The sequence below is a fragment of the Podarcis raffonei genome, chromosome 8 (genome assembly GCF_027172205.1).
Source record: "Podarcis raffonei isolate rPodRaf1 chromosome 8, rPodRaf1.pri, whole genome shotgun sequence".
In the NCBI taxonomy this organism is placed as follows: Eukaryota; Metazoa; Chordata; class Lepidosauria; order Squamata; family Lacertidae; genus Podarcis; species Podarcis raffonei.
In genome coordinates, this window is record NC_070609.1 from 91874273 (window position 1) to 91898786 (window position 24514).

General features: G+C 43.8%; 1 protein-coding gene across 2 annotated transcripts in view; it reads left to right on the forward strand.

Annotated features, from left to right (window-relative positions):
- The window catches only part of KAT6A (lysine acetyltransferase 6A), a 98432-nt gene that overhangs the window by 38970 nt on the left and 34948 nt on the right, over nucleotides 1-24514 (forward strand). The window contains exons 3-8 of one of the 2 annotated variants that reach the window (XM_053401568.1): nucleotides 4824-4932; nucleotides 11276-11391; nucleotides 13219-13300; nucleotides 13903-14038; nucleotides 15152-15468; nucleotides 16216-16334. In XM_053401568.1, the coding sequence (XP_053257543.1) occupies nucleotides 4824-4932; nucleotides 11276-11391; nucleotides 13219-13300; nucleotides 13903-14038; nucleotides 15152-15468; nucleotides 16216-16334 (879 nt within the window). Of the gene's footprint in view, nucleotides 1-4821; nucleotides 4933-11275; nucleotides 11392-13218; nucleotides 13301-13902; nucleotides 14039-15151; nucleotides 15469-16215; nucleotides 16335-24514 lie in introns of both variants that reach the window. The other variant, XM_053401569.1, reaches the window with a different exon arrangement.

Consider the following 24514-nt stretch of genomic DNA (forward strand, 5'->3'; position numbering starts at 1 on the left):
GCAGCCAGCAGAACACAAGATGGGAATAAGAGGGCAGGCAGCTGCAGTTCTGAGAGAAATTTAGGGATGATGTTTTGTTTCATTTTATATTTTTATCTCACTACAGATGAATTTTGCCTTCCAAAGTAGGCTCACATCAACCAAACAATGAGACACAGATCCTGCACTCAGACCTACAGGCCAAACACTATGGAAAGGGGGAGAAAATCAGTTTAACAACCCAGAATAAACAAACATTTATATCCAGCTGATGAAGCCATTCTTCCCTTGCTGGTGGTTTTGGTGTGGTAGAAGTGGTGAAACTGATGGCAGGGGCCAAAGAGTTATCCCTTCCCTTTGTTGTATTCTCAGGGCAACTGTGATTATGTAGATGAGTGTCTGTCAAGATTATATGATGGGAATGTACGTGCTTTTGTTCTTTACTACAGCTCATGAAAGTTTTTATGGTTTGGAAGGCATCCAGGCATAGGCATAGGCATAGTCCCAGGTGTTTGGGACTACAATTCCCATCATCCCTGACCACTGGTCCTGTTAGCTAGGGATGATGGGAATTGTAGTCCCAAACATCTGGAGGGCCGGAGTTGATTTCTTAAGAGAAGAAAAACCATTTCTTAAGAGCAGAGAAGAGCTTATTAGAGACTAAACATTGTCACTGACATGCTTGCTTGTACATGCTCAAAAGTTGTCTATGCAACTAAAAAGGCTAGATGGCTCTTTTGAAAAGAAAACTAGGATTCTTGATCACATTCACATTGGTGAAAGTAAAAAAAGATAAAGCTATAGCGGGAGAGAAGAAAGAAAGAGGGTAGTTTTCTCATATATTTTTAAAGGACATTGGAAAGACAAATGAACCATCAGTTGGTGCGAAAATAAGCAATGCATTTAATCTATGGAGGTGGGAACTTTTTTACTATTGAATTTTCTCTGACTGAGTATGTTGGGGTGACTGAGAGCTTTCATTCCCCATAGTCAATTAGTATTCAAGGCCTGCATTGTACATATATAAATAATGTTAGTACTAATCACATTTGCTTCCCATTTCTCTCCAAAGAGCTCCAGGTGGAATGCATTAAGTGATACATTTTTTTCTCTGACAAACCCTGTGCAGTAGAATCATAGAATCATCACATCATAGAATTGTAGAGGTGGAAGGTACCCCAAGGGTCATCTAGTCCAACCCCCTGCAATGTAAGAATCTCAACTACAGTATCCATGACAGATGGCCATCCAACCCCTGCTTAAAAGCCTCCAAGAAATGAGAAATGAGAGTTCACAACCTCCTGAGGGAGACCATTCCACTGTTGAACAGCTCTTACTATCAGAAAATTTCTCCTGCTGTTTAGTTGGAATCTCCTTTCTTGTTACTTGAAGCCATTAGTTTTGATTTCTACCCTCCAGAGCAGGAGAAAACAAGCTTGTTCCTTCCTCCATGTAACAGCCCTTGAGATATTTGAAGATGGCTATCATATCTCCTCAGCCTTCTCTTTTCCAGGCTAAACCTACCCAGCTCCTTCAAGTGCTCCTCGTAAGTCTTGGTTTCCAGACCTTGATTGTCTTGGTCACCCTCCTCTGCATATGTTCCAGCTTGTCAACACCCTCTTAAATTGTGTTGCCCAGAATTGGACACGGTATTCCAGGTGTGGTCTGACCAAGGCAGAATAGAGTGGTACAGTGGTACCTCGGGTAACAGAGGTTTCAGGTTACAGAGGCTTGAGGTTACAGACTCCGCTAACCCAGAAATAGTACCTCGGGTTAAGAAATTTGCTTCAGGATGAGAATAGAAATTGTGCTACGGCGGCAGCAGGAGGCCCCATTAGCTAAAGTGGTACCTCAGGTTATGAACAGTTTCAGGTTAAGAACGGAACTCCAGAACGAATTAACTGTGGAACTGCTATTACCTTTTCCACATGAAAAAGAAAAACACAAGAAGAGCCTTGCTGGATCAGGCCATCTAGTCTAGCATCCTGTTCTCATAGTGGCCAAGTGGATGTGTGTCAGAGGCACACAAATGGGACATGAGTAGACACTCTCTTACTCAAGAGGCCTACTTTCTCTGATACTAAAAATCATATATAATTGTCACCACTAGTAGCCATTGATAGCCTTACCTTCATGAATTTGTCTACTCCCTTTTAAAAGCTGTCCAAGTCAGTAACCATCACCATGCCTTGTGCCTACAGATTCCCATAGTTGTGAAGAAGTACTTGCTTTTGTATGCCACAGGCTTCTAGTATTATGAGAGAGGAGGAAGAGCTTTTCTCTGTCCACTTTCTCCACCGTGTGATAATCTTATACATTTCTGTAATTTACCCCTTTTCACTTCTCTTTTCTCTAAACTAAAAAAGCTCCAAATGTTGTAAATCTGCCTCACGAGGAGGTTGTTCCAGCCTCTTTATTATTTTGGATATCCTCTTCTGCACTTTTTTGAGTTCTACAGTATCTTCTTTGGGGATCATTGATCAGAACTGTGGACCATAGAGTTATATAACAGCATTAAGATTTGGGTGGTTTTATTCTCACTCCTTTTCCTAATGATCCCTAAAATGGAATTTGCCGTTTTCTCAGCTGCTGCACACTGGGTTGATACCTTCACTACAACTCCAGGATCTCATTCTTGGCCAGCCATCACCAATTCAGAACCCATTGCTGTGTATGTTAGGATTTTTTGTCCCCATGTGCATAACTTTGCACTTCCTGACATTTAACTGCATTTGCTTTTTTAGCTTCCATTCATCCAGTTTGGAGAGCTCCTTTGGGAGTTCTTGTTTCTAGGACCCTGATCAATTTGTTGCCACCTCCAGGTTTGACTTTCTCACTTTCCAGCCCAACTCCAGCTTGTCCCAATACAGATCCATGGTTGACCCCCACTTACTATATATTTCTCCAATGTGGGAGCTGCCCACTTTTTCCTACTCTCAAGTTCCTGTTTGTTGGTTTGTTTTGTCACTAAGGCCTAGGACTTTATGCCTTCTCTCCACTCTTTGCCCCGGTTCCTCCAACTAGCTCAGGCAAAGGGTTCTGCCCGTCTGCCGTGAATACTGTTGAAAGGATTCGTTCATTTCCCCATCAGTCTCCTTTTCCTTCCTTAGCACACATTTGACCAAATGTCATCCAAATGTCCAATATCATCCCTAAGCATTTTTCTTGCTTCTAATTTGTTAAATAATGTTTTATTACTAGGCATAATGTTTTTAGTGATGAACTCCTTGAAATTCTTTTTTGTATTTTTTGTTGTCAGCTTTCCTTTATTTTGCCAATGTTTTGTTGCTTTTTGTTGTCATCTCATCTATTTTGTGAAAAACACATTCTTGCCTCTATGTTATTGACTTTGCTTGTTAGCCACACATCCTGTAGACCTTTGTGGCACCTTTCCTGATCTGTGGTATATATTGTATAATTTAACATTCATTATGCTTTTGAATAACCTCATGGCAGTCTGGAGAAATTTAACTTTGCCTTTCTATTTCCTTTCTGCCAATCCCCTCAGTTTTCTCCTTTGAAGTTCTGTGTGACTGTTTGACTTCCTTGGCAGTTGCCCACTTGCCTATAAGTTGAATTTGATAGCATTGTAGTCACTGTTTTCCAGTCTGTACTACAACACTTACATCAGGTCCTGAGTACCACTTAAGATTGTCTCTGTGACCAATACAGGCCCAGCACATGCAGTCTGCTCTCATTGCAATCACTTGGAACTGGCTTCCTTTGTATATATATCTTCACTGCAGTGCTCTGTGAATTTTTGAGGTAGGGACAGGGACTAGGAGTGGTATTCAATTAAGTTTTAATAATAATAATAATAATAATAAATTTTATTTATATCCCGCCCTCCCCAGCCGAAGCCGGGCTCAGGGCAGCTAACAACAATAAAACAATACAAAAGTACAACACAAACAACACTCTAAAATCATTCATTATAAAATTAATTAATTTACTCAGAGCAGACCCATTGAAATTAATGACCATGATTAAGTTAGACCCATTAGTTTCTCTCTGAATAAAGCGTAGTTGTCTAACACCCTAGGACAGTGTTTGAAATTAGCCAGGTGCCAGTTGCATTTTGCACCTGGCTATCGACCACTTGCAACCAAGTGAAGATGCCTGGGCACCAGGATGGCACCTGACATCACCACCATTTGGAGGTGCATTTCTGATCATCCTAGGGTCTTGACTCTTTCCACTCACTCATACCACATCCTGTAGAATTCTATCAGTTATATTTTATCTGCATAATCAGAATGAATTTCTGGAACCAATATGCTTTTTCTGTGTGCAGCCTGAGCAGTAGCAGTAAACAACATTACAGTTAATAGTTATAGGTATTAGTTGTAGCTTGTCTTCACTTACCCCACCCCACTGTCCTTCTCATGGTGGTGAAGAATATTCTTACGTTATTATGTCACCATTAAGAAAGAGAGGTTGGAATAGGCCAATGTACTGTGTAGGTGGGCTTGTTCCTGAATCAAGTGACTTTTAAGTTCTCAAAGTTAACCTGACTCAAGGTAGTCGTCTGAGTTAGCCAGATGTTTAACTGAGAATCAATCACAGTCAATCCATCATTTGAAAAACAAGACTTCTGAGCTTTTTTACCCCAAAATGGCAACTAAACATTCTGTTTTGGTGACTGTAACCTTGGTTTAAGGAGCCATTTGGCTCCTTGCTTATATATCTGATTTTCTAACACTGCCCTAGGAAATGAATTGCTTATGTCTCAATACTTTTGACCTGAGTTAGCTATCTCTGCTCTAATGTCTTCATTCAGTATATGTTTTGCAAATATGATATAATTAATGAAAATCTCTATTATTCGTCTCCTTCCCCCACAGCCAGTTGCTGAACCAATCCCAATCTGCAGCTTCTGCCTTGGTACAAAAGAACAAAACCGAGAAAAGAAACCTGAAGAGCTCATTTCTTGTGCTGATTGCGGCAATAGTGGTAGGTGGCTGCCTGCATTTTGGGCAATGAGATCTATTGAATTGGTGACCTGCAAATGCATTCATTGTGCACATTTAACAAGCTAACTTAAAAAAATAACACCTTTTTAACCCAGCTGGAGAATTGCTTCAAGACTGCTTGTCATGGGCAATATCCACTGTAGTTATACTTCTCCTTATGCTTGGCTATGCTGCTAGGGATTAGTTTTATGTTTTCTGAGGTAATGCTTGGAGCAGTGCAGAAACTTGCAAAACTTAATATGACCAGAGTTCATGTTGGGGCTGAAAAGTTGTGTGGTACAGTGTGCTAAAGTATTTCTTGCTCTAGAGTTTTGCTGCTGGAAGAGAAGTAAGAGAAGTTGCTTGGAAAGAAGGTTCATTGTAGGCTGGGAAGACTCTTTTTGTCACACAGATAACACCAACAGCTCTATTAAAAAATGAATGCAATGTGCAGGGAATACAATTTGTAAAAATGGCCCCTGCAGATGTGCCCTTTAGCCTGATGCAGCTTTGTTTTTAGCTGCTTGCCTGGTGAGCGTAGGTGGAATTTCACTCAGACAACTGAGTGAGCTACTACAAGAGAAACAGAATGCTCAGGCTGTCCTCTGGCAACCCACCACATTTATACATTGTGCATGAAAGTTGGTGCTTTGCCTCCTCTCTACCCATTGCAGAAACGAAGTGGGCTTCTGCATGGAGTGCTCTTCACATCTCCCGACAGCCCTCATGGTTCCTATGCTCATAGACTCATAGACTCATAGAGTTGGAAGAGACCACAAGGGCCATCGAGTCCAACCCCCTGCCAAGCAGGAAACACCATCAGAGCACTCCTGACATATGGTTGTCAAGCCTCTGCTTAAAGACCTCCAAAGAAGGAGACTCCACCACACTCCCTGGCAGCAAATTCCACTGTCGAACAGCTCTTACTGTCAGGAAGTTCTTCCTAATGTTTAGGTGGAATCTTCTTTCTTGTAGTTTGGATCCATTGCTCCGTGTCCGCTTCTCTGGAGCAGCAGAAAACAACCTTTCTCCCTCCTCTATGTGACATCCTTTTATATATTTGAACATGGCTATCATATCACCCCTTAACCTCCTCTTCTCCAAGCTAAACATGCCCAGCTCCCTTAGCCGTTCCTCATAAGGCATCGTTTCCAGGCCTTTGACCATTTTGGTTGCCCTCCTCTGGACACGTTCCAGTTTGTCAGTGTCCTTCTTGAACTGTGGTGCCCAGAACTGGACACAGTACTCCAGGTGAGGTCTGACCAGAGCAGAATACAGTGGCACTATTACTTCCCTTGATCTAGATGCTATACTCCTATTGATGCAGCCCACAATTGCATTGGCTTTTTTAGCTGCCGCGTCACACTGTTGGCTCATGTCTAGTTTGTGGTCAACCAAGACTCCTAGATCCTTTTCACATGTGCTGCTCTCAAGCCAGGTGTCACTCATCTTGTATTTGTGCCTCTCATTTTTTTTTGCCCAAGTGCAATACTTTACATTTCTCCCTGTTCAAATTCATCTTGTTTGTTTTGGCCCAGTTCTCTAATCTGTCAAGGTCGTTTTGAAGTGTGATCCTGTCCTCTGGGGTGTTAGCCACCCCTCCCAGTTTGGTGTCATCCGCAAATTTGATCAGGATGCCCTTGAGTCCATCATCCAAGTCGTTGATAAAGATGTTGAATAAGACCGGGCCCAAGACAGAACCCTGTGGCACCCCACTAGTCACTCTTCTCCAGGATGAAGAGGAACCATTGATGAGCACCCTTTGGGTTCGGTCAGTCAGCCAGTTACAAATCCACTGAGTGGTAGCATAGTCAAGACCGCATTTTACCAGCTTCTTTACAAGAATATCATGGGGCACCTTGTCAAATGCCTTGCTGAAATCAAGGTAGGCTACATCCACTGCGTTCCCTTCATCTACCAGGCTTGTAATTCTGTCAAAAAACCAGATCAGGTTAGTCTGACATGACTTATTTTTCAGAAATCCATGCTGACTATTGGTGATCACAGCATTCCTTTCTAGGTGCTCACAGACTGTTTGTTTAATGATTTGCTCCAGAATCTTCCCTGGTATTGATGTCAGACTGACTGGGCGGTAATTATTTGGGTCCTCTCTTTTCCCCTTTTTGAAAATAGGGACAACATTTGCCCTCCTCCAGTCTGCCGGGACTTCGCCTGTTCTCCAGGAATTCTCAAAGATGACTGCCAGTGGTTCTGAAATCACATCTGCCAGTTCTTTTAATACTCTTGGATGCAGTTCATCTGGCCCTGGAGACTTGAATACATCTAGACTAGCCAAGTATTCTTGTACTATCTCCTTAGTTATTCTGGGCTGTGTTTCCTCTGCTGAATCATTTGCTCCAAATTCTTCAGGTCGGGCATTGTTTTCTTTATTGGAGAAGACTGAGGCAAAGAAGGCATTGAGGAGTTCAGCCCTTTCTGTGTCCCCTGTTTGCATTTCACCATCTTCTCCTCTGAGTGACCCCACTGTTTCTTTGTTCTTCCTTTTGCTACAAACATACCCATAAAAGCCTTTTTTGTTGCTTTTAACCTCTCTAGCAAGCCTGAGTTCATTCTGTACTTTAGCTTTTCTGACTTTGTGTCTACACGTGCTGGCTATTTGTTTGAATTCCTCTTTGGTGGTTTCCCCCCTTTTCCATTTTTTGTACACATCCTTTTTTAATCTTAACTCAGTTAAAAGTTCTTTAGATAGCCACCCTGGCTTCTTTAGGCACCTTCCATGTTTCCGTCTCATTGGTATTGCCTGAAGTTGTGCTTTTACTATCTCCCTCTTAACAAACTCCCAGCCATCATAAACTCCCTTTCCTTTTAGTATTACTGTCCATGGGATCTCACCCAGCACTTCCCTAAGTTTTATGAAGTCGGCTTTCTTAAAGTCGAGAAATTGAGTCCTAGTATGATTGGCTGCTCCTTTCCGCTGTATAGTAAATTTCAGAAGAGCATGATCACTCGCGCCTAATGATCCTTCCACTTCTACCCCACTAACCAGGTCATCAACATTGGTTAGGACCAGATCTAAAATGGCTGTTCCTCTTGTTGCTTCTCCCACTTTCTGGACAATGAAGTTGTCTGCAAGGCCAGTGAGGAATCTGTTTGACCTTATGCTCTTGGCTGAGTTTGACATCCAGCAAATATCTGGGTAATTGAAGTCCCCCATTACTACTATCTCCCTTCCTTTTGCATGCTTGGCCATCTGTTCCAGGAAGGCATCATCTATGTCCTCCGTTTGGCTTGGGGATCTATAGTAAACTCCCACAATGAGGTCACTGTTATTCTTCTCTCCCTTAATTTTGACCCAAATGCTCTCACTTTGGCTTTGAGGTTCTAAATCTTGGATCTCTTCACAGGTATACACATCCCTGACATATAACGCCACTCCTCCTCCTTTCTTGTCTGGTCTGTTTCTCTGAAATAGATTGTATCCCTCCATTATTACATTCCAATCGTGGGACTTATCCCACCAGGTTTCAGTGATGCCTATTACGTCACATTTAGTTTGCTGTACCAAGAGCTCAAGCTCATCTTGTTTATTTCCCATGCTTTGCGAATTAGTGTACAGACATTGAAGTCCATTAATCATCCCCCCGTGTCTCTTATTTAAGGATTTTTTCCTCCCACCACTAGGTCTGCGTGCTGTTTGCTCCATTCGGTCTATGACATTTGGATGATCATCTTCATCAATTGATAGACTCCTACCTTCAGGAGCACTGTCTCCCTCCCCCACATTAGTCAGTTTAAAGCCCTCCTGATGAGGTTTCTGAGATTTTTGGCAAAAACATTCCTCCCAACCGTTGTGAGGTGCAGCCCATCGCTTGCCAGAAGTCCATCTTCAAGAAACTGCATTCCGTGATCTAAGAATCCAAACCGTTCCTGTTTACACCATTTGCGAAGCCAGTTGTTCACTTCCACTATTTTTCCCTCTCTCCCTGGGCCACGTCGTTCAACTGGGAGGACAGATGAGATGACAATTTGTGCATTTAATTGCTTCAATTTCCTGCCCAGAGCCTCGTAATCTCTTTTGATCTTCTGGAGGCTATTGCTTGCAGTGTCATTGGTTCCCACATGAACCAAGAGGAAGGGGTATTTGTCAGTGGGTTTTATGATTCCTTGCAGTCGTTCAGTTACATCTTGGATCTTAGCCCCGGGGAGACAGCACACTTCCCGAGACATCTTGTCAGGCCCACAGATCACTGCTTCTGTTCCCCTCAGTAGGGAATCCCCTATCACCACTACACGCCTCCTCTTAGGTCTGGTCGGGGTTCTTCCGTGAGCTGTCCGTTCCAAGGTTGCCTGCACATTCCCTGAGGACTGCCTTTGCTGCTCGTCTTCATATACCTGATCGACTGTAATGAGGGAGAGATCCTCAAATGGAGTCTGCTCTTCGTCTTCCATGCTAGGGGAGAGGACCTCAAAGCGATTGTGTATTTCTAAACAATCAGAGCGAACCCTGGGCCTCCTACTTCTTTGAGTCACGTTTCTCCATATATCTGGCTCCTGTGTTGGTGAACTAGCCTCCTTCTCAGGGGAGTCCCCTGTCTCCTCCTTGGTGGAGACGGTGTGCTCTGTTGCTTCCAAGAAGAGCTCCAGCTCTCTAATTCTTTGGAGCGTAGCTACACGTTCCTCCAGTTGCTGGACTTTGTCTTTTAAGAGGGCAATCAACATACAATTGCTGCAGGTAAAGCTGCCTGCAACCTTTGGCAAGATGGCAAACATTGCGCAGGAACCGCAGGCGACTGCAGCTGTTCCCTCACCCTCCATCTTGAGAACGTGTCGTTGGGGGTGACTACAGTGGTCCTCCATGATAAAAAGCGTGAAGACAGGACAAATAAATCCCCCCCAAAAAACCTAGGTCTCCCCCAACAAACGTTTGAGACTAGCTCCCCTAAATTTAAAAGATGGATCAAACTGCACGTGCCGCTAGACGCGCGCCGCTGCCCTACAAGCTCTGATAAGCTCCTCGCACAGCTAATCACCTACCTCAACAGAAGCCCTGCCCCCTCTGAGCTTTGCACAGGGAGAGCAGCTAATCAGCCACAAGAAACTCACACAAGAAAACCCTTTTTGTTCCTTCTTCAGCTGCTGCCCTACAAGCTCTGATAAGCTCCTCCCACAGCTAATCACCTACCTCAACAGAAGCCCTGCCCCCTCTGAGCTTTGCACAGGGAGAGCAGCTAATCAGCCACAAGAAACACACACAAGAAAACCCTTTTTGTTCCTTCTTCAGCTGCTGCCCTACAAGCTCTCTCTCCTGGTCAAGGAGAAATGGAAGCCCCCCTTCCCATCCAGCATAGAAACTATGTGGCTTACTAGCATAGGCATAGAGCATTTCACGCATCCTCTGGCAGTGCACTGGATGCATAGGAGGTAAAGCTCCCTGCCTACCATAGAAACCAAGAGGTTGGAAATGGAGTCAAGAAGGGCTCTACCCTTTCACCATTAGCCCACCATGTTAATGTGTTAGACCAGAGCTTTTCAAACTGTGTGTCGCAGCACATGTCTGTCAGCTGCAGTGTGCAGGTATGTTGCGTGAACGCTGGAAAGGGGTTAGTTTAACCTCCGGTTTGCTAGTAAAACTGAATTACTGTGTCATGAAATGATGCATGTCAAAAAAGTGTGTCACCAACATTAAAAGTTTGGAAAGCTCTGTGCTAGACTCACAGCCAATGAATCTTTTTTGCATTTAACAGAAACATGGTGAGCTGATGACAGTCTGTGTCTCTGTTATTGAACCAGGTTTCTTTAATTGTATGCTGGATACACAGGAAGGAACATTTCCTTTTGTATGTCCAGCACTGAAGTGCAGGAGACTCACTAAGAAAGCAGAGACCTATCTGTGCCTTGACTGCCACCTACTATGTTGGATGAACTGGACAGGGTTCTGCCTCCTGCATGTCCAACATAGAAACCCAGTAAGCTCCACTTTTGAATATAAAGGTGTGTTGGCAGGCTGGGGGGGCAGGGCTAATCTACAAAGCTCACCTCATGAACGGCTTCTTTGGCATTATTTGGGCACATCATAATTTCTGCAAGTACTTAAGTACATATTGGAATCATCTTCGTTTAGAACCATTCATGCAATTCCTCAAGGGTTTTGTTTCCTCTTTCCTCTGAATATTGAGTGTTTGGGCAAGAAACCAACTTCCCTTCCAAAAACACATATTGTGGGTTCATCCCAGAGTGCCAAGCACACACGGAACTGCTCTGGCAGAACTGGAGTCTTTTTAAGATATCAGATGTTAACTGCAATAGAACCTGTACCTTCTGCTCTTCCTGAGCACAGGCTGTTCCTACTTAGTTTAACTGAAATTGTTTTCACCTTGGTGTAGGTCATCCATCCTGCCTGAAGTTCTCCCCAGAGTTAACAGTTCGTGTGAAGGCCTTACGATGGCAGTGCATTGAGTGCAAAACATGCAGTTCCTGTCGAGATCAAGGCAAGAATGCTGTGAGTACCTGGACATTCACCTTCTGGATCATGTTCATATTCTAACTACAGTGGTGCCTCGCAAGACGAAATTAATTCGTTCCGCGAGTCTTTTCGTCTTGCGATGTTTTTCGTCTTGCGAAGCACGGTTCGTCGCAACTGCGCCTCTTCAAGTGGCTTTAGGAAAAAAGCGAACAAACTTGCAAGACGTTTTCGTCTTGCGAAGCAAGCCCATAGGGAAAATCGTCTAGCGAAGCAACGCAAAAAACGAAAAACCCTTTCGTCTTGCGCGTTTTTCGTTTTGCGAGGCATTCGTCTTGCGGGGCACCACTGTAATTGCATGAGATTCTGCAGTTGGCGGTGAGATTTGACCTTGCCATAGACATGTGCACAGTGCAAACGTCCAGGCTGGACTACTACAGCATGCTGTGCTGGAAAAGTATGTTGAAGTTTTAATTGCTACAAATTGTGGTGGTTCTGCAGAGAGCATTTGTCGTATCTGTTGTGTTGGTTCCCTATTTGCTTCTGAGCCCAGTTCTGGCTGTCAACCTTCAAAGCCCTGAACAGCCTGAGATCTTAGGGGGGGGTCTGCCTTCTCCCCAAAGAGTCTGCTGGTGCTGCTCTGCCTCTCTCCACTTTCTGAGGTTAGGTGGGTTAGTATGCATGACAGGACCTTTATGGCCATTGCACCTAGGCTATGTTCTTGCATTTTACTAACAGGTTAAAACTTCCTATTCCAGAAGTGTTTAGTGGAGAGATCTTGGTTATTCTTCCTACTTAAGATTTGAGTTTATTTGTTTCTACTGCAATTTTCTCTGCAAGCTATTGTTTTTAAAAATAATCTATATTGGTTGCATTTGTGCTCATTTATGCTAATTCAGATGATTTTTAAGCAGAAAAGTAGGGTACAAATATTTTAAAGGAATGTAGGAAGAAAAGTTTTGTAAATAGAATAAACAAAATATTCTTTCTGCCTCATTAATTCAGTGTTTATTCCTTTGATTGCATAACGGTTATAGGCAAATATTTATCTAGAAAATATTTAACCAACCTTTCAATAAATTATTACCATAGCGGGAAATTATAGTATTCTATTAATAGAAACAAATAAAGCAGTGAAAACAGTTTGAAACAGCACTTGCAAGTAGTAACTGCTACTCTAACTGGCTGACAATTAGCTACCGTGCTGTGTTCAAGGGGCCAGTATTGGTGTACAAAGCTTTATACCAGTGGTGTCCAAACTTTTTTCAAAGTAGGGCAGATTTGATGAAATGAAGGGCCGTGGGGGCCGACCAAAGGGCCAACCAAGGTTGTTGACCTTTTTTTGGGATTGAAGTTGTTGAGCTGCTTTTAGGTTTTCAGTTGTTGAGGGTTTTTTTACGATTTTACCCCAAGAAATAAACTGCCACAGGGGCTGGATTAAACCGACTGGCGGGCCAGATTAGGGCTCCCCCAATGGACTTTGGACATGCCTGCCCTATACAGTTTGAGACCAGGATTGCCTCTTTGCCTACATACCCATACATGTGAGCCAGAGTTGAAGCTTCATTAGACTGCTCTGCTGAGGCATGGGCAGCCGCTTGCCCCTCAACAAAGCAGTTTAAAGAAGCCGCCTGCCCACACGGTCCCTCTGCAGTGTGAGGGCCACAGCGTAATTGCAGCTTCTGATTATATATTTCTTGCAGTTTCCCTTCCTCATCCTTGAACAGGCAGGAAGATACCAGTCTGCAGCTGGAATACCCCCTTCTCAGCCTAGAATCATAGTGGTTATATTTGATGATACCAGAAAAGAGTGTTCTTGGTCTAAGTGCTTGAATTGCAGTAACTTGAAATTTCTGTGCTTCGCAGGATAATATGCTATTTTGTGACTCATGTGATCGTGGCTTTCACATGGAATGTTGTGACCCCCCTCTGACCAGGATGCCAAAAGGTAAGAAAGGGTTAAAAGATGCTGCAGGGGGAGAAACTCACACAAACAACCCTTTTAGCCTTCAAATTATAGATGTCTTTAACAGGCAGAACAGAATAGTAGCATTGGCTTGATTAAGAGTTCTGAATAACTTTACATATAGTGTTGTAGTGAATAAGAGTGTGAGCTGCGAGACATGAAGAAGACCATGGCTTGAATCTGGCCTTTTCCATGAGCTTACTAGGTTTCCTTAGGGAAACCACAAGTCTGTCAGCCTCAGCTCCTCCTCCTCACCCCCACCCCTCAAAAATCTGCAGTACAGGGTCATAATACTACTACCATATGTTAAAAGTTGGCGTAGGGAACTCTATGATTTTGTGATTGCAGAGAATGTATTTGAAGTGTTTGAACACTCAAGCAGTACTGCATTGCTGTTGTGTTCCTGTCCTGCTCATGGGCTTCCCATGAGCATCTGGTTGGGCACTGTGAGAACAGGAGGCTGGACTAGATGGGCCACTTGCGTGCCCAGCAGGGCTATTCTTAGGTTATATAAATAATACGGTATTGTTCTCTGGGACTAACAGATGTTGACATACATTATGATGAGTCTGTTCACTTTACAGGCATGTGGATATGTCAGATATGTCGGCCACGTAAGAAAGGAAGAAAACTTCTACACAAGAAGGCAGCACAGATAAAGCGGCGTTATGCCAACCCAATAGGACGTCCCAAAAACCGATTAAAGAACCAAAATGCAACGTAAGTTTTTCCAAAACTTGGTGGCAGTGGGTACAGTGTGAATATGGATACCTGTGCAGTTCTGTTGTTAGAGATGTTCCATCTTTGTTGGGTTAAATATTTTGGTACGTGTTCTGGAAAGATTATGAGTACTTCTGTCCAAATTTTTAATGCTTTTTGTTTCTGAATGTGACACAAGGCATATCTTTTACTTTGTTGGATTCATTAATTTCCCAGCTTCCTAAAACTCAGCATTTGTTTTGGTTTTCACATTTTTTTTATTTGTAGAAGAAGTCTGTTTACACCTTTCAGTGTAGGCAGTTAGTCCTCAGTAAAAAAATTCCGGTGCTGATTTCAAGCAGCCCAAGCTTCTACTTAGGAGGTAGATCTCTAGGCTAGATAACAACAATGGCCATTCTTGGCTTGCCTTCCCACTGAATCTAAAGTAAGCGATGAGCTTCCCTCCTTCAATAAAATAAGTTTGAGCATCCACTTTGCTCTGTTAGCTTGAGGCAATATATAACTATGTTTCTTGCACTACAAACCCTTCTAGCCTCTCAAGTTAGACTGGCAGAATGTTCTGCTGCCATTAGTGGAGTACTCTGTCTCACTTGCTTTTCAAGATTTTTCCACACCCATGAAATCTGGAGGGTGCTTGGATTGTTGCTTTACAGAACACAGGACATGATCCATGTCACTGCTGCTTTTGAATATTTAGATGGCTTCCAATTTTGCTCTAGAGTTCCATGTCAGAAAGGTGTGGGAGGGAAACTATCTGAAGGGTCAAACAAGCCTTGCCATTAGGATCATTATACACTGCTCTTAAACACTTGAGTTCTCGTGGCGTCTTTTTGGTGGGGGGGGGCGGGATTAAGTACGTAACTCCTATACACTTAATTTTTATTCAGAATACCAGATTCCTGAGAAATTTGGGAAGGCTCCAGTTCTGTGTACAGTTAACCATACAGTAAGCTTCATTGAACAGAGTTGGATTTGCTTCTGAGTAAACTTCCATTAAATTGCACTGCAGGTATCTTTATTGCCCAAGGAAGAATTTGAAATTATCAGCTGGCTAATACCCTGCATAGCTTCTCTTTCTGTAAGTCTCTATTACCCACTTTACTATTTGTTTAGATCAAAAGCCCCCTTCAGCAAAGTTCAGACGGGACCTGGTCGAGGTCGTAAGCGCAAGACTCCCCTATCCAGCCAGTCAACTTGTTCGTCAAAAGGGGGCTATTTGGAGCAAATCGAGGACCTGGAATTCTGCAGAGATGCAAGTACCACCTTGAAATTCAACAAGAAAACCAAAGGGCTCATTGATGGCCTTACCAAATTCTTCACCCCATCCCCTGATGGGCGTAAAGCTCGAGGAGAAGTGGTGGATTACTCTCAGCAGTATAGGATCAGGAGAAAAGACAATAGGAAATCAAGCACTTCAGACTGGCCTACAGGTAGCTAATTGTAGAGGCTATTATCTCTTCTTACTTTTTGGACTTCTAATTTTCAATTTGAGAACAGATTCTGAAGAAACTTCAACACTTTGTTGTTGTTTTTTACATTATCATAAATGTTGTTGGGGCACAATACATTCTGCTGAAGGTACTTGGGTGGAAGCAGTAGATATAACCACGTACAATTAAAGGGTCATCTTCAAATACACCACAGAACCCTGGCAAAGTGTATATGCTAAAATAATCATAATATATCTTTTCATTTGTGGACAACAGTCCAAGCAGTGGAGGTTAGTGTGTATTATTTTGTGTTTGTTAAGATTGTAAGAATATTTATTTATTTTATTAGACTTACATTGCACCTTTCCTCCAAGGAGCTCAAGGTGGCATATATAGTTCTCCTCCCCATTTTCCTGGCACAACAGCCATGTGAGGTTGGTTTAGACTGAGAGCACATTTCCACAGTCCAGGGGACTATGCCTTCTCCCAAAGCCAAGAAGTATTGATGGGTGAGAGTGGAATGGTTATACCACTGGAAGAACTGAAGCTGCCAGGTGGTGGGGTGGAAGGGTCTATGTTGGTATGTCACAGTTTAGTATAAAGGGGTAGCCTGCCATGAACTTCAAAACTTCTTAGTGCAATAAGTGCAATAACCCCTTTTAGATAGTTATTTATCCTGTGACCACCTTACATATTCAGCTGCTTAATTTCAGGAAATTCCATTTGTCGTTGTGTGTTCATTTTCAGACAATCAGGATGGCTGGGATGGAAAACAGGAAAATGAAGAATGGCTTCTTGGAGGTCCAGATGTTATGACTGAGAAAGATATGGAGTTGTTCAGAGATATTCAGGAGCAAGCACTGCAGGTAAAATTGAATGAAGCTTGCTTGCAAAGGTATGGTTAGTAGACTCCTATAGAGGTGCGGGTGGCGCTGTGGTCTAAACCACTGAGCCTGGGGCTTGTCGATCGGAAGGTCGGCAGTTCAAATCCCCGCGACAGGGTGAGCTCCTTTTGCTTTGTCCCAGTTCCTGCCCACCTAGCACTTCGAAAGCACGTCAAAGTGCAAGTAGATAATAGGTAACGCTCCGGCAGGAAGGTAAACGGCGTTTCCGTGTGCTGCTCTGGTTTTGGTGTTCCGTTGCGCCAGAAGCGGCTTAGTCATGCTGGCCACATGACCGGAAAAACTGTCTGTGTACAAATGCTGCCGGCTCCCTCGGCCAGTAAAGCCAGATGAGTGCCGCAACCCCAGAGTCGTTTGTGACTGGACTTAACTGTCAGGGTTCCTTTACCTTTTTACAGGGGTATATTAGTCATAAGATGCATAGTACTGAGAAGATTGAGAAAGGTAGTTTACTGAGGATTTTCTGGGAACCAGCCAGTTGATAAGAAGTGATGAGGTGTGATGCTGATGAGAGATAAGCAGGCAGCTCTGAGGCAAACTTAAAATATTATAGCCCAGAAACATGGGGCTGACGAGTGGGGATCAAGGATTGTCCAAGATTGTAAGACTTGCATGCCAAAGCTATACAATAGCTTTGCTTGCTTCAAAACTGAATCAGAGTAAGTCTGTACCTTCCCGTATTGGACATTTCTTCCTCCCTGTTTTAGTGCACATTGAATTCTGCAAGGGCTTGCCCGGCATTTGTGAGGGGAGTTTGCTTGTTGTTCAGTGTTCTGTATAAAGGACATTGGCATAATGCAGAGGCATGGTAGATTGTTCAATATTCCATGTTTGTGCACATCTGTCTAAGCATGGCCCTTCAGCTCCTGCATGGCTGTATTGGTACAGATACGGTATGTCCTGTTTCAAAACTGCAGGAGAAAGGAGGCTTATGGGTTCTGTTTCTTGGGAGGTGTTGATGACCCTCTGCCTGGAAGAAGACAAATACAAAAGCCAGCAGAACCTTTGGAGTAAGCAGATGAAGAAATTGAAAAGAAAGCTTATTGGTATTTCTGTAACAGGAAGATTCCAGGGTCATATATATCCATGTGTTGATGGGAATACAGAAACAAAGGCTCATGTGTTGCTAGTATGCTCTTTTTACAAATATTTGCTTAAAGAGGTAATCACCTCATCACCAGTGTTCGGAATTCACTGTGCACCATGCACGTTTGCTATTGGCAAGGGTCCTGTTGCAACTACATGGAGATTTCTGGGCACCAGGTTGGTGACTGACGTCTCAATCGAGCCAGATGACTCATGTGCAGTAAAAGTTGTGAGTCTTGTGCTTCTGCGCGGCTATGCAAATCATGGACCCCTTGCTGGGCACCTTAGTCCTCCATCATCACATCAAGGAAAGTAAGTGCAGGGCTGAATACAGATCTATTTGACTGTGCTACAGCCTTTCCACAGGCCACCCAAATGGAACTCACAAACCACAGTTTAAAAACCTCTGCCTTAGTCCATAGTTTACATCTTTTCCATTTCTGCTGCATTTCTCCTCCTTACATATTGGGACAGTCAAGCAATGTAGTTGAGATCATAGAAGCGTATAATTGTTGGAAGGGATCCTTAGGGTCATCTAGTCCAACCCCCTGGTGAATAGACATTCCGTTGTGGTGGCCATAACCAAGGTTTAAGGTGTCACTTGGCACCTGGCTTGTATATCTGAGTTTCTAACACTGCTCATCATTATCTCATCCAGGAGGCTTAGCTGATTATTACATGAGTCTTCTTTTATAGACCAAGATAAGCTGGTGACAGCAAAGACCACAAATATTTTAGCTTCTGCCATTAAAGTAAGGACCACAATGATGTCCTCTGAAATTGACGCTTTTATATTTAGTTGTGTTTATATAGGTGCACTCTGTGCATAAATTAGAATGGCTGGTGCAAATATATTATTTTTGTAACAGGTTTTTTTTGGTCAGCCAGCTTCAGGCCTTTCAGACAGCACAAACTAGTTAATCTCTGATCTATGTAGACTTCTGATTTTTGAAAGTAATTGCTTAGCATATATAGCATGGTGTAAAATCCAGAGTACTTGCTCATGAGTTAGTAAGCAGCCCTACATCTCTTTGCAACATCTGATAAATATTACTGTTCTCTTTTCTTGCTGATATTGTATATACCATAACTTTGCAAAGACTTGTGAGTGTAAGTTTGGCAGGGATTGGGTTAAACTCAGCTGAGCTGCTGACGCAGTGCGTATCCAGGTAGAGCAGAGTGCCACACCTGAGCAAATCGGAATACGCTGAGCAGAGGTGCAAGGATGGCTGGCTGAGTTGTTGAAGAGAGACCGTCTGCCGGAGGGAGTGGTCTGTGGCCGGGTGCCACCGTTGTGGGAGTTAGACGTCTGCTTTGATGGGACTTTGAGCTGTTATGATGTGCAAGCAGTTGTACTGGAACTGGGACTCCACCTTTATCTCAGGCATCTATTTGGAGGAGAATTCAGTGGCCATCCAGAAGGCACAAACATGCAAGGCAGTGCCACAGGTGCAGTCTGAGAGCATCCTTGAAGCATCTCCATGTAAACCAGTGTGGTTCTGTTGGCAACAGACTGTGAGCTGAGTAATTTCAACGCTGTCCTGTCTGGGATTAGCAATTCTAAACTACGCTTTTTGAATTGTGGATTTCCATAGATACTGTATTGTGTGTCTCTCATTCTTCCATGGAATGATGTGTTCTTAAATTGGCTTCTATCAGGTGGTAGAATTCTTGAGTTTCAGTTTGGGTGATTGAACTTGTGCTACCCATTATACTTGAGGAGCCAATTGCAAGACAGTTTCTAGCATCAAACATGATTTTGATTTGGCTATTGTGTGCTTTTTTCTCTTTTGACTGAGGATATCTTGTATCTTAGGGAAAGTAAATTGGCTGTTGCAGCCTTTCCCTTAGGAAAACCCATCCAATCCCTCAGGTTTTTTTCCTTAAAAAAGAAAAGGGGAAGAAAGAGCCCTGGGACTCAATCAGTGGCGAAGAGGTGATGTTTAGAACAGTTGAACTTGCTATTGTGCACACTATTAAGTAACTGAGAGATTTTATTTGTGTATTGCTGTGGAAAGGTACATCAGGTTGTTTTCTGGCATGGCAAGATATGAGGGAAGAACAAAGAGATTTGGTGAATATAGCTGTTTCCTTATTGCTGCTTTGAGATTATTCAAATGTAAAGGTGGAAGAAAAATGGCAAAACAAGAAATGTCTACAAACTTTTGGAGAAAAAATGGTTCTGCCTTAACTTTTGTATAAAAACAGAAGGATTTCCTTGTTGAATTGTACCAAAGGTCCATCATAGTGCAGCATCCTGTTTCTAGCACTGGCCAGCCAGGGGTCTCTATTATTCATGGGAGGAGCCTTCTCCTGGTAGTCAGACATAGGTAAAGGGACCCTGACCGTTAAGTCCAGTCGTGGACGACTCGGGTTGCGGCACTCATCTCGCTTTACTGTCCAAGGGAGCCAGAGTTTGTCCGCAGACAGCTTCCAGGTCATGTGTCCAGTATGACTAAGCTACTTCTGGTGAACCAGAGCAGCACACGGAAATGCCATTCAGCTTCCCACCGGAGCGGTACCTATTTATCTACTTGCACTTTGACGTCCTTACGAACTGCTAGGTTGGCAGGAGCAGGGACCGAACAACGGGAGCTCACTCTGTCTTGGGGATTTGAACCACTGACCTTCTGATTGGCAAGCCCTAGGCTCAGTGGTTTAGACCCAGCTCTTATCCTAATCCAGCCCTTCCCATCTTGATCACCGCCACATGTTTGAACTACAACTACCATAAAGAGAGTTTGAGTTCTAAGCATTTGGAAGGGACCAGGATGGAGACTGCTGTCCTTTAAAAATCCCATCAGTATCTCTCATGATAAGAGAATTCCAAAGTGCTTTTAGCACAGTTTGGGTAAAGAGTAAATCAGTATGAATATTATTTCAAGACACAAGCTGGTCACCAGTTCCTGTTTAGCACTTTTATGTTCTGAAATTAAATTAGAAATCTTTTCTGCACAGTTACAGGGATAAGTTCTCTGTCATTGCAGTCTGTGTTAAGGGTGCATTTTTGGTCACTGAGGCCATTTATTTGGATAAGTTATCTGCTCTATTTTACCCCCAAGGCTCTCCGACAGATGAAAGAATTCCAATCAAATATGCTATGGTTTATAAGACTGAGAATGAGTGTTATACCTGCATGCTCTTTTTTCTCTTGCACTGCACTGAAATACTTTCAGCGTTCGTTAAAACCATTGTTTACTGTTACTTCCAAACTGGGAAATTGGTTAAATCTTAGACTACAAACAAAGTCTGAAAACGCAGTCTGAACGAGGCGGAAACACATGGGCACAATGGTTTTTCTCAGTCGAATAAATCATGTTTTTTGGGGGCCACAGGTATAAATATTTATGAACTGATGGCACCCCATGTTATAATTAAATTATAGGACTGGTGCTCACATCACCAAACCTCATTTTGGAGTGTTATGAGCAAAACTTGTAGTTGGGTGCTCCTGCCCTCCCTCCAATCCCACAATGCTGCACTGCATGGGGTTACCTTGCAGTTCCAGCCAAACAGAGGCAGACTTTAACTCTAGTTGCCCTCCAAACCAGGCATGCAGACTGAGTTAAAATCCTGCTTGGTAGGGCAAGCACAGGTCCATAGTTTTCCAACTGAAGAATTGGATTACAGTGAGGGGTAGAGGCAGGTGTGTGAGGCTTGTTGAACCACCTAAGTATAGCGTGGGATTGCACTTGAACTGAGCTGTGTGTGAGAGAAAGGAGGAGACTCAGATGCCACTTCCTGCATCTGAGCATTGAAAAGTGCCCTGTAGTTTATAGAAAAACAAAGGGGAAAAGAAATTGCTTTAAGCAAGCGTTTCTGTGTTGGCTAAGCTGACCTAACTGGCCCCCACTGAGGGACTATCTGCACTGACTTCGTAGTGCTGAAGAAATGTGGGTGTGTGCAAAGGGAGGGAAGGTAAGAGATGGACCTTCCATAGTAGATAAAATGCTTTTAGCACTTGTTTAGAACTTGATGTTTCCAAATGTCCTGGGATTTGAAATACTTCTGTCACTAAAAACAGCACTAGGAGCTCAATGTGAACACACACTACAGAACTTACAGGTGTATTAGGATGCAAGACATAATAGTAATATCACCACTAAGCAAGTCTTTTTAATGTATAGTTTATTTTTCTCAATACACAATGTAAACTGAGAGAAAAGAATTTTCTGAAGAAGTGTGCATGCACACGAAAGCTCATACCAAGAACTAACTTAGTTGGTCTTTAAGGTGCTACTGGAAGGGAAAAAAATTTTTTTGTTTTGACTATGGCAGACCAACACGGCTACCTTTCTGTAACTGAGAGAAAAGAGTGTTGGAAGTCTAACCAGCATTTTCTCTCTTCCATTCACTCCTGAGCCTTTGCTTGTAGATGTAATTTGCAAAGCATCCTCAATTCTTCATAGTGTATATAAAGAAGAAAATGTGTCTGGGGAGGGGGTGGGTAGAAAGGGAAAGCTATATTTTACCTTATACATGCATGAAAAATAACAATGGAGGCCAGAGGTGTGCAGATTGCCCCAAAGGAAGATAATTTCCTTAAGGGTTGATGGCCATGATTCTTCTTGCAAAACACCTTTGCCATTTTTTTTAAATGAATGATACCCAACTATGTTGTGCACAAAATAGACCCATTGAAATAAGTGGACATGAAATACTTGATTTCATTGCATCTTCCACTGGATAGCTCCCCATAATCTGGGTATTTCTAGATAGATAGATAATTTATTATGGTCGGAGACCAGCTTATAAAACACACTTGGGGGTACAGTCACAGAAGGAAAACAAACAATTAAAACAATGTACAACAATAAACTACCACAGGGAGTTGACCCAGAGTCACCCATGAAACCGAGTTTGGGGATTTTCTTAACGAACTAGTTTGAGTTGGAAGATGGTCTGCGCCTGCAGACCTGTACACAGAATCTGGCGACCATCCAGGTCGTCTTCTGATCTTTGCCTAACAGGAAAAGGTCAAATTTTTGCGAGGTTAAATTTTTTGCGAGGTTAAAAAGGTCAATTTTTTGTGAGGTTAGTGAGCCTCACCAGTAGGGGATCAATGGTCTTACTACGTGCCTCTTCATAAGAGAGACATCTAAAGAACAAGTGTTCTGGGCTTCCTATCTCCCCCAGTGAACAGGCGCAAGGTCTCTGAGAATATGGGACTTTTTAAAAGGCTCCTTCCAGGACTGGCGAGGGCAGAGCCAAGCTTCTGGCGAGTGTAAAAGCTCTTCTTGCATTTTTAGATACGAGAAAGATGAGATATGCTGCCAGTGCGGCTATATCTCTCTCGATTTCTCCAATTTTATAGTCGGGGCACCTTGAGCACTCCTGTTGTCTCTCGGTGTCTATAATTCTTTGCCTAACCATTGCTTTTGCCTGGCCCAACCCCAGGCTCAGAAGGGCTTGAGGGGCAAAACCCAGTTTCTGAAGGGTGTTCAGGACTGCAGTCTGCCAGCCTGACTGGAATTGGTCGCAGAAGATCAGTGTGGCTATTCCTCGTGGGAGCAGATTTAGTGTCAGCCATTTGTAGATTGATGTTAGACAGATAGAAGCCTCCACTCTCATCATCCCCGTTTCTAGTCTAACCCATGCCTTTGAAATGCATTTGGGGACTTGGAGGAGAGCTCTAAGGAGTTTGGATTGAGCTCTCTCAAGGGGGGAGAAAGCAGAGGAAGGTGGGGCCCAGAAAGGATCCATAAAGGAGCTGTGCCAACATTTTGGCCTTGTATAATTTTAGAGCCGTGGGGACGAAAAAGCCCCCTTGTGCTCTGAAAAATTTAAGGATACAGTTTGCGGTATTTCTATATATTTCTTTTGGTGACACTTTTCTGGTTTGATGTAAATATACTTGAGAGAGAGGTGTTGCATCTTGAGTTTTGAAAACTTACACAAAACAAAACCCTGTTTGTAGGCTTGTAGGTCACCCATTGCCTTTTGTTGCAGTTCCTAACCAGGTTCTGTGCTGTCTATTACAGGTGCACTTGGGATACACGCCTGCCTGCCCCTGCTTCCTTCCCTCCCTTTTGCTTTTTCAGGAGTCACTTATTTCCTTGGATTTATTAAGTGGCTATTACCGTATTTTTTGCTCTATAGGACGCACTTTTCCCCCTCGAAAAATTAAGGGGAAATGTGTGTGCGTCCTATGGAGCGAATGCAGGCTCCTTGGCTTCAGCGATAGCAACGCGAAGCCTCCGACGCGCAGAGGGAGCGCTCCCTCCGCGCTCCGGAGGCTTCGCATTGCTTTCGCTGAAGCCTGGAGAGCGAGAGGCATTGGTGCGCACCAAGCCCTCTTGCTCTCCAGGCTTCAGGGATAGCCGCTTGAAGCCTTCGGAGCGCAGCACGAGTTCCCTCTGCATTCCGGAGGCTTCAGGTTCCTTTCGCTGAAGCCAGGAGAGTCTTGCTCTCCCGGTTTCAGCAAAAGGAACCCGAAGCCTGCAGAGCACAATGAAAACTCGCGCTGCTCTCCGAAGGCTTCAGGAATCCTTGAGGCTGGCAGTGGGGGAAAGCAGCGCTTCACCCCACTGCCAGCCCCACAAGCTGGGGGGCAGCGGGAAGGCTGCATGCAGCCTTTGCACTGCTCCCCGACCTGGTCTTTGAGGCTGGCGGTGGGGGAAAGCAGCGCTTCCCCCCGCCAGCCCCAAAGAGCAGGTCAAAAGGAACCCAAAGCCTCCGGAGCCCAGCGGGAACTCCCGCCGCACTCCTGAGGCTTCGGGTTGCCTTCACTGAAGGCCTGGAGAGCGAGAGGGGCAGTGCGCAGCGACCCCTCTCGCTCTCCAGGCTTCCAAGGTAGCTGCCTGAAGCCTCCAGAGTGCAGCAGGAATGCCCGCTGCACTCCGGAGGCTTCAGGTGAACACACCTTGAATGAGCAGAACGCACCTTGTTTTAGAGGGGGAGAACAAGAAAAAAAAATTCTCCCCCTCTCTGCGCAGCGCCCCTTCAGCGAAGCGGCAGGAGAAATGGAAGGGGCTCCGTTTCTCCTGCCGCTTTGCTGAAGGTGCACTGAGCAGAGAGGGGGAGAATTTTTTTTTCTTGTTCTCCCCCTCTAAAACAAG